The following is a 10,625-nucleotide window of genomic DNA, read 5'->3' as shown; positions in this document are numbered from 1 at the left end:
GGCCTTTGGTCCCGGTTGGTGGCACCAACCGGGACTAAAGGGGGCATTGGTCACGGTTGGTGCCACGAACCGTGACCAATGCCAGTTGGTGCCACCAACCGGGACCAAAGGCCTTGTGCTGCCCCGCGCCCAAATGTTTAGTCCCACCTCGCTAGTTGAGAGGGAGCCGCACCTGTTTATAAGGTGCGGTGCGCCTTCCCTCTCGAGCTCCTCTCTAAAGCAGGCTTTCGGGCCTAACCGTGCAATCTGTGCTTGTGGGCCTACTGGGCCTCCCACGGGCCTGAATCCTGGCCCATGGTAGGGTTTCTAGTCGTATTCAGGCCGTGAGTGCCCAGTAGGTGGCACTTTTTTTTGTTTTTTTTGTTTTTTTGTTTCTACTTACAACAAAATACTTATTGTTGCTATATTTATTTTTTTCCAGTTTTTTTGTTTTGTTTTCTGCACTATTTATTTTCTCCCAAGCATCTAATTAATTAAACCATACATTGAAACTATGTAAAACATTTCAATGCGAAAACAAATGCGATCATAATCGCAACCATGGTAACAATTGATCCAACGGCATAATGATACCAAGCCTCGGTATGAATGGCATATTTTCTAATCTTTCTAATCTTCAAGCGCATTGCATCCATCTTAATCTTGTGATCATCGACGACATCCGCAGCATGCAACCCCAATATCATCTTCTCCTCCTCAATTTTTTTATTTTTTCCTTCAAGAAATTGTTTTCTTCTTCAACTAAATTTAATCTCTCGACAATAGGGTCGGTTGGCATTTCCGATTCACATACATCCTACATAAATAAAATCTATGTCACGTTGGTCGGCATAATTTTCATAAACAATAAATGAACCAATAGTTATAAAGATAATATATATACCACATCCGAATCATAGACAGGACGAGGACCGACGGGGGCGGATACCAAAACCATCGCACTATATAAGATGCAATAATAAAAGTAAGAAAATAATACAAGTATCTATGTAAACATACAAGTAAGAATATTTTTCCTTTCAGAAAGAAGTTAAGAACAAGAGGCTCACCACGGTGGTGCCGGCGATGAGCTCGGCGCGGGTGATCGACGGCGGTGAAGACGGGGACGGGGCGTGACGGACCGCTAAACCTAGACAAATATTATGGAAAATGGAGCTTGGAGGTCGAGCTTGGAGAGGAGAAAGCTTAAGTAGTGTGGCTCGGGCATTCCATCGAACACCTTGTGTGCATAGGAGGTGAGCTAGAGCACCACCAAGCCCTCTCCCCCTCGGCCAGAGAAAAACAGAGCACTGGGGTGCTCTGCTCGCGAGCGAGGGGTATATATAGGCACCTCATTGGTCCCGGTTGGTGACATGAGCCGGGACTAAAGGGGAGCCTTTGGTCCCGGTTCAAGCCACCAACCGGGACCAATGGTGGTGGGCCAGGAGCGAGGCCCATTGGTCCCGGTTCATCCCACCAACCGGGACCAAAAGGTCCATATGAACCGGGACCAATGGCCCACGTGGCCCGGCTGGCCCCCTGGGCTCATGAACCGGGACCAATGCCCATATTGGTCCAGGTTCTGGACTGAACCGGGACTAATGGGCTGACCCGGCCTGGACCAAAGCCCTGTTTTCTACTAGTGACACGGTCCAAAACTAAGTCCAACTGTAACCTACCTTGTACAATAATATTTGACACAACTCTAACAAGAAGGAGAAGGTGAAGCTGCACCGAAAGTCCTACTGCTGCCTGGACTACGCGCAGGCATGCGACGCCGTCAGGTACCGGATACACCGCATGAGGAAGAAGATTAGGGACGAACTCACAGCGGACAACACGGCCACGATCCAGCAGTACCTATGCCCATACTGCGGGACAAAGTACTCCGCATTGGACGCCCTGAGACTGTTAGGTCACAGGCAGGAAACTCACGCGATCACGGTGGCGGCGAGAGACGCACGCAGCAGAACGACACAAGGAAGGAGATGATTTTTGCGCCGCGTAACTTCCTCGGCTTTTCCTTCTCTTTCCTTTATTCAACGAGAATCAAGATCCTAAAGTTACGCCACAACTCCATATGAATCGTGCCATCCCACGACTCGGCGTTGTGGCCCAACAATACACACACGATCCGGCTAAACCTAGACTTTCGGGTCAGCCCATAACTAAAGCATGCAGCATGTTACATGTGCCGTGCCAACTACCTGCAACTTAACACAAAAATAAAAAAAAACACCTCAACGTGAACAAGCACGTTTCAGGCTACAAGTTGAAAACACATGCACGTACACAATACCCTACAGAACTAGTGCATGGAGCTACGGACTAATGAAAAATTTGAATTAAGCAATGTAACAAGATTAGCACCAACAATCACCTCCCTAATCTTGTTACTCGACTTATTTCTTCACCTACCGAGTACCTTCAAGCCGGCTCGACATCAGTGCTACCTTTAACAGAACCTCCACATTCTACTGCTGTCATCGAACCTGAATCGAACACAACTGTTGTCTTCTTAAGATTCAGCACATAGAGCCGATTCTTGGTTTTCCGGGCTCTGGCCAGTAGCTTCCCTGAGCGATCAAACACACTCAGAAACCCATGGCGTAGCACTGATTTGCACCCATCCTCATCGAGCTGACCAAGGCTCGGTATACTGCTTGTGAGCTTGGAAACAAAATACACATCATTAAGGAGTATGTGCTAGCCACTTACGGTCTGAAGCAACACTGTACCTTTGCCAAGAATCTTCACCACAGAATCATCATCAAACTTCACACGTCCCTGTATGGACTCATCCAATACAATAAAACTTCCTCGGCAGCCGGTCATGTGGTTACTCGCACCACTATCCAAATACCAAGTGCTTTTCTTACTATCCACATCACCAGAGGCTAGTTTTGGCTTCACTTTCTTTTCATGCAGGAAGATCCTCTCTCGATCTGCTACAGGATGCACCTCCACTTTGCATAAATCAATATCTCTTGGGTGTTACCTCGTTTTCCAGAAGAACGAACACTCCCTTACTCCGGAGCTGGACACATTGAGCTGGTACAAGTCACTGTTGTTGCAGTCGGCGCCGTTGCGGACGGCGCCATTGTCACCAGCGCCGTTGGCGCCGCCGGCGTCGTACCATCTTGCACAGCCATTGGCAGCACCTTCTTCATCTCATCATTGTTTTTCATTGCCTGCTGCATCTCCTTCTCGTAAGCATGCATAGACTCCAGGAAGCGCATGTACTCTTCATCACCACTTGTGGCCATTGCATCCTTCGCCTCTGCCTTGCACAAATGGGGCACATCGTGCAACTTTTCTTCGGCTGCGGCAAGCTCCACATGCAGCCTCTCGGCCTCGGCCTTGCCAGCTTCCAACTCCTCCATGGATACACCGAAGGGAGTGACCTCAGCTCCCTTCTCTTTTGGCTCGACCTTGGCGTGCTCCACCAATGGCCCGTGCTCACATGCCATAGCAATCAGCAGTGCTGGCTCGTCGTCGACGTCGGCGAGCAATGCCTTCTCTTTCTTTGGCGCCTCGCACTCTGAGGCGAAGTGGCCCTTCTCGCCACACTCAAAGCATGTAATCTTCGACTTGTCAAACTTGCCACGACATTCCTTCTTCTTGCTGCCATGGCTGCCACTGTGCCCTTCGTCGTCGTTCTTGTTGCCGTTGCTGGAGCCATCACCCTTCTTCTTCTCTTTAAGAACCAACGCCTCTAGCTGGGCACGTGAAACCAACATCAACTGCCCGCCTTCATTGTCGTCGCCATAACCGCGCCCACGACGGCGCCCTCGACGACTTTCCTCAAAAGCAGCAAGACGCCCAACGGCCTCAGCAACGCTCATGGTAGAGAGATCGCCCCACTGCTCAATTGTGTTAACGATGTTGCCGAACCGATCTGGTACTGCACTGAACAGGTGCTCGATGACAGTCTCGTCTGAAATATTCTCACCAAGAGAGCGAATCTCGCTCACCAACATAGTGAGCTTTTGCGCGAACGCGACCACAGTCTCACCGTCATCCATCTCAAGACGATCGAGCTGCCTCTTCAGCTGCTTCACCCTCGCCTTCTTGACGCGGTCTTCCCCGACACGCATGCATCGGATTGTCTCCCACGCATCCGTCGCGGTTTTGCAGCCCGCGATGGCCATCATGACGGCGTCGGGGACAGCCTGCGAGATGGCGGCGAACGCTGCTGCATCCTTGTCGTCGTCCACCTCCCCCTCGGGTTCAAGCGCCGATGAGACACCATGGGGTCGGAGAAGAACCTTTATCTTCACGGCCCATAGGGCGTAGTTGGTGTCGGTGAGCTGCGGGAACTGGACAGGGACGGCTGCTCTCGATGCAGTCCTCACCACGATGGCGCCCTCCTCGGAGCCCCCTACTCCGAGCCTCTTGCTCGGCGGCATGTACTTTCCGCCGCTGCCGCCGCCGCCCTTACCTGCGTCGCTGTTCTTCGTCAGCGACTGGTCCCCCATCGCGCCGCCGCCAAACGCCTCACGACCTAGCTCTGTATACCAATTGTTAGGTCACAGGCAGGAAACTCACGCGATCACGGTGGCGGCGAGAGACGCACGCAGCAGAACGACACAAGGAAGGAGATGATTTTTGCGCCGCGTAACTTCCTCGGCTTTTCCTTCTCTTTCCTTTATTCAACGAGAATCAAGATCCTAAAGTTACGCCACAACTCCAGATGAATCGTGCCATCCCACGACTCGGCGTTGTGGCCCAACAATACACACACGATCCGGCTAAACCTAGACTCTCAGGTCAGCCCATAACTAAAGCATGCAGCACGTTACATGTGTCGTGCCAACTACCTGCAACTTAACACAAAAATAGAAAAAAAACACACCTCAACGTGAACAAGCACGTTTCAGGTTACAAGTTGAAAACACATGCACGTACACAGTACCCTACAGAACTAGTGCATGGAGCTAAGGACTAATGAAATATTTGAATTAAGCAATGTAACAAGATTAGCACCAACAGAGACTCATCGCCAATGACTACGAGTGCTTCCGCTGCGAGCACTGCAGCAGCGAACTGGTGGTAGAAAACGCTGCCACGATCGCGACTGACGAAGCCGACGGCGATGATGGTAACGGCGCACGGAAGCGTAGGCGGATTGAGAAGTTGCAGGACATGCAGCGGAGGATGGACGAGCAGCTAGATCCGTCGGGGCTGCTCAGTTGAGATAACTTGACTTTCTTTGATAGTTTCTTATATGGCAACTCATGGACATGGTGGATGGTATGTGGGTATAGCCCTAAAGATGACGTATTGACTTGCTACATGTTTTGTTACATAACCAATATGAAGCTTGGTGACATGGGTTATACATCCACTCCTCCAACCAAGTGGATGTATTTGGCACGATATAAAGATCAAAGATAAAATATATGAGCAGGTGACTTCATTTGGCCAGAACAGGCCATGTCAAGATCTCTCACAACTTAATATAATATATACCTCTTGTTGTCTACAGAATATAATAAATTAAGAAAAGCTAAAGACTCTAATACAATAAGGTCCACCTGATCGATGGTCTGAAGATGTTTTGGTGCTTAGTAGGTTATTGAGGAACTAGCTTAGTGACCCACGCATTTGCACAGCTAAATTCTTATAACAGTACTAATATTTGTTCTAAATTTAAGATGTTCTTTTGTAGGTTTAGATCTATATAAAATTATGGCTCAAGACTATACAGAAAATTGCCTGGGAAGAATATTATTATACTGAAATCAATAATATCTATTTATAGCTAATGTTCGAAATTATGAAACATCAGGTAAATATTTGTGTCCCCTTTCTTCTCGGACCACAACATTAGCGATATTTGTATTTACTTTAGTGCAATGTTTTCATCTAGATAAATGTCCCATACATTCTCATCTAATCTAGTAGTAACATTTTGCTGCTAGCATTGTGACCTGCAGTTTTTTGTCTTGAGATGTAATATTATTTTAGGTTGTTTCCTAGATAGAATAAAACATGTTGTTTCATCTTGCATTGCATGTGTTAACAACTTAAAAAGGATCCATCTAGAAATAATGTAAATATTTTGGCTCATACTTGCACTGAAACCTGGAGATCTCTTTGTATACCCACCTCCTCGTTGGTTGTAATACCAGCATATATTGTTCGTTGGTACATGTCAGCCTGCCAATACTTTCTTGGCAGCTCATCTTACAGTCATAGTCTATTTTGCATGATCATCAATCTAAGCCATTACATTATATTTAGAGCTCTTTTACGGTACCCTGGTACTCCCAAACGACACCCAGGAGTACCGTGCAGATCTGGCCGTCCACACGGAGGGGCAAGGAAGTCATTTCCCAAACTGCAGTCCGCACGCACAGACAGTCCAAAGCGCAGCACGGGCGATTCTGAAGAAAAAAAAACAGAACACTCGATCTAAATCCCATTTCGTTTCTGTGGTGGCGGCATGACCCTCGCGATAAGGCCGTGCGGCGCCCCTGACATCCCCGAGCGCCGCCGTCCGACACCACCGCGCGCCACCACCGTTCGCTGCGCGGCGCCGACGTCCTGCCGTCGTACACCCCCGCTTGGGGCCGACGTGCGCCGTTCCACACCCCCGTCCGACCCAGAGAGTGCGGCCGTCCGACATCCCGAGCGCCTCCGTCCGACACCAGCGCGCACCACCGCCGTTTGCCGTCCAGGTCGACGTTCTTCGACCCCGCCACCCGAGTCCTGCCCTCGCCAGCCCTCCAGTGGTTCCTGCCGCCACCACCTGCCGACGCGCCCACACGCCGCATAATTTTAGGCTGTGCCGCCACCTGCCAGACAATCGCCTGCCGGATAATTAGAGAACAGGTTCGTCGCCCGTTTTTCTCCAGCCATATCTTGCAATCTGTATGGATACATGACCCATAAATTGATCTTTATCAGAGTATACAGTTATACAGTGTCATTCGTATTAGTTGAAATCATGGATCACCTTCAATTTGCGTCAGATAAACTAGAATGTCATAAAGGGTGACACTGGTACAACACAACCTATCCTTCAGATTTTGTATATAATGAATGTTGCAATGTATATAGAAGACATGTTATAATTCCTCTAGAATTTGTGTTAGTTTTCTGTTTAAATTTTCTGTTTATCTGAAGAATCACCTAAATTCAGACAGTTTATATGACATCGATAGAATAAATGCGCTAAGTATGATGCTTTAATAATGGCAGGTTTGGAGGATGGATGGTCATAGTGCTAGCTTGGAGGAGATAGAAGAATATCACATGATGGTTAGTCAGATGTTTGCAAGCGAGAAGCAAGGTTACGAGCACTACAACAGATATGCAAGAGCAAAAGGTTTTAGTGTCAGATTGGATGACAAGGAGTACGTGAAGGGCACCAGAGAGGTGAAAGCAAGACGTTTCTGCTGCTCTAAAGAAGGGCACCGACTGGAGAAGTACTTTCAAGCGACTGACCAAAAAAGGGAGCCACGGGCGCTGACCCATTGTGGTTGCAAAGCTATGCTTGAGATCCAACATGATGCAGGCAGGGGTCAGTGGTTTGTTAAGAAGTTTGTTGATGTCCATAACCACCCGCTAGCCGACCCGGACCAATCTGCTTTTCTACGGTCTCACCGTCGGATGAACGATGCTCACAAGGCTGATGCAGTGGAATACAGACTTGGTGGTCTCCGTACGTTCCAAATCATGAATGTGGCAAAGAAACAAAACGGCGGCTATCCTCATGTTGGGTATATTTGTCGAGACCTCTACAATTTCTTCGCCAAGTACAAGAAAAAAAGAATCTTAGGCAGGGATGCTGACTTTGTGCTGAACCATATGAGAGTACAGGAAGAACGAGATGCTGAGTTTTTCTTCAAATACACCACAGATGATGAAGGACATCTTCGAAATTTATTCTGGGCAGATTCACAGTCTCAGATTGATTATGAAGCATTCGGCGATGTAGTTGTGTTTGACAGCACTTATCGGGTCAACCGCTACAATCTCCCTTTTGTTGCATTTGTTGGACTGAACCATCATCGTAGTACTGTTGTTTTCGGGATTGGTGTTGTTTCAGATGAGACCCACAAGTCATACGAGTGGCTACTTCAGACCTTTGTAGAGGCGATGGGTCATAAGGAGCCCATATCTGTTATCACAGATGGAGACTCGGCAATGAGAAAAGCAATTAGGAAGATTTTGCCAAGGACAGACCATCGGCTATGCAGTTGGCACATTGAGCAGAACATGATACGCCACCTGCGTAATCCAATGCTTGATGACTTCAAAAAACTCATATACTGTCGAATGGGAGTTTACCAGTTTGAGAAATCATGGGCTGAGTTCAAGGCGAATTATGAGATCGAAGAGGAGAATGAATGGATGTCCAGAATGTACAAACTTAGGAAAAAGTTGGCCGCAGCTTATACCAAGGGACGATATTTCTTGGGTATGCAGAGCAACCAGCATAGTGAGAGTCTGAACTCTAGGCTCCACAATCATCTGGACCGGAAAATGTCGTTGGTTGATGTGGTGGAGCACACTGAGCACTGCATATCACGTATGCGGAGGAACGAGGCCGAGTTGGATGCAATATGTTCGCAGTCAGTTCCTTTCACTAGAATAGATGCTTGTCTGTTGGAGATAAATGCTGCTCGTATTTATACAGCAAAAATTTTCAAGATGGTAAGAGATTGTATCCGGAGATCATGTGCATGGGTGATTCAAGAGCAAACAACAGTAAATGACTTGGTCAGGTATGAAGTAGTGTTAAAAGATGGAGCGGAAGGAGGGAGCAGACGTCTGTTCTCTGTAGAGTGTTCTTTTGATGGTTCGTTGATGAATGGTGCCTTTTGTCCTTGCCGTAAGATGGAGTGTGAAGCCATCCCTTGCGCGCACATTTTTGCTGTTCTGGTTTTTGTAGGGGCAGCGACCATTCCTCCATGTTGTGTTAACAAAAGGTTGACAATGGAAGCCAAGGCTGCATTCATGTCAGTGAGAAATGCAAATACACATGTGTGGTCAGAAAAGATGAGTCGTTACCGTGAACTGAGAAACATAGCTAGTATGGCCCTATTCAAAGTATCAAAAAGCGGGGAGCGTTCGCAGCAGGTGAAAGATTATCTCCAAAGTATCATCGATGGGCCCATCGAGAATGATGATAACACCGAGGAGACAACATTTGGTCCTATACCCTCTCACTACTCTGCCGCAAGCCAAGCTTCAGCGGAGAGAGTCCTTGATCCAAAAATAGTCGACACAAAAGGTGCTCCATGCAAGAAGAGAATGAAGCCATTTCACGAGACGTTGAGGGAAACAAACAGGCGGAAGAAGAGAACTAGAAGCTGCGGCCAATGTAAAAGTTCCGAACATGACAGGCGGAAATGTCCAGATTTAGGGAAATAAAATTGATAGAAGCACAGTACCAAATGTAAGTTGATGTTCATGGCCTTTTTATGGATTTGGGTTTGAAGTATGTTTTTCTTTTTTATATGTCATACAATATCATGTTTTAACTTATATGCAGGCAGATGGTATACACGCGTGCACCGAAGTTATTTCAGCTGGCACAAGTGTGGTCACATCAACCAACTGAGCCCCAAGAAGATCGAGAACTATGTTGGCAGTAGACATTTTTATGGACCTGTTAAATCTGTTGGCGTGACAGAGTTTATGTTTTGTTATCATCCATGGCTATCGTTGAACCTTGTTTAGTTTGCTTGCAGACACTTATCACTTTGGTCGTGATACTTGACGACTATTGATTTTTTTCATATCTGCTCGGTTTGTTTTGCTATGTACTGGCTCCAGGTTATTTAATGAATTGTAAGCACAAATTTGTGTTTAGTCTAAAAATCAGCTTCAAGTGTTGAGGGTTATGCATGGTTAGAGTTTGTATGTGCTGCTATTTATGAGCGGGGCAGGCAAGATGATTGGTCGAGACGGAAGACGATATATGCAGATGCACCGCCGCTTGATGAATGTACACCAGCAAGTAGTAGATGAACCGCGGATTGGTTCGTGCCTGGCGCCATCGAGAGTTGGACGATGCACGAAAAATGCAAATTACGAGATATCCGACGATCTGTTTGGTAGATCCGATTTTTACGAGGAGGCGGCCATGTTAGCGGTCCTCGTCTGTTTGTACCTGAGATTTATTCGGGGGGAGAAGATAGAATAAATTGTGCATTACACTCGTTATTTTAGTGAAAAATGGTGCATGAGTCTAGCGTGCAACCTAGACCTATCAAATAAGTCTTTTTTGGTTCTGCATAGAATGTCATGGATGTGGGCAAAAGTGCTTCTAGAATTGCCTTTACCGGTCTATCCGAACGGTTCCGGTTGAACATGGTGTACTTGCTGACATGCACGAAACGAAACGTAATTTTGGCAGCGGGTGGGAATGTACGTCGTATGCTCTGCTGCAAAATATGAACGAATTCGCACATCAAACGCACGTTGCGTCACGACCGGCCAGTATTTTAGGGGTTTTTCATCGGGAAAATGTTACAAAATGCATAGGATGTCAGATATCACCGAAACTTGGCATGCCTACTTGCCATGACGACTCCAGTGTCTGGAAAAAAATTGGATCAGGTTGATGGATGTGGGAAAAAGTGCTTGTAGAATTGTCTTTACCGGTCTACCCGAACGGTCCCGGTTGAACA

At 47.3% G+C, this 10,625-nt stretch overlaps 1 protein-coding gene across 2 annotated transcripts; it reads left to right on the top strand.

Moving 5' to 3' along the window:
• The first annotated feature begins 6,411 nt into the window (after positions 1-6,411).
• On the top strand, positions 6,412-9,754 carry LOC119329711 (protein FAR1-RELATED SEQUENCE 5-like). 2 transcript variants are annotated; one of them, XM_037602786.1, is made up of 3 exons: positions 6,412-6,816; positions 7,186-9,388; positions 9,489-9,754. In XM_037602786.1, the coding sequence occupies exon 2, from the start codon at positions 7,195-7,197 to the stop codon at positions 9,361-9,363; it is 2,169 nt and encodes a 722-aa protein (XP_037458683.1). In that variant the 5' UTR covers positions 6,412-6,816; positions 7,186-7,194; the 3' UTR covers positions 9,364-9,388; positions 9,489-9,754. The 2 variants fall into 2 exon arrangements, with proteins under 2 accessions (XP_037458683.1, XP_037458682.1); XM_037602785.1 differs by having other exon boundaries at positions 6,413-6,816; positions 9,485-9,754.
• Positions 9,755-10,625: the final 871 nt, after the last annotated feature.

The sequence above is a fragment of the Triticum dicoccoides genome, chromosome 7A (assembly GCF_002162155.2).
Source record: "Triticum dicoccoides isolate Atlit2015 ecotype Zavitan chromosome 7A, WEW_v2.0, whole genome shotgun sequence".
Taxonomy (NCBI): domain Eukaryota; kingdom Viridiplantae; phylum Streptophyta; class Magnoliopsida; order Poales; family Poaceae; genus Triticum; species Triticum dicoccoides.
Note: the sequence above shows the minus strand (reverse complement) of the source record. Positions and strands in the feature narration are given on the sequence as shown.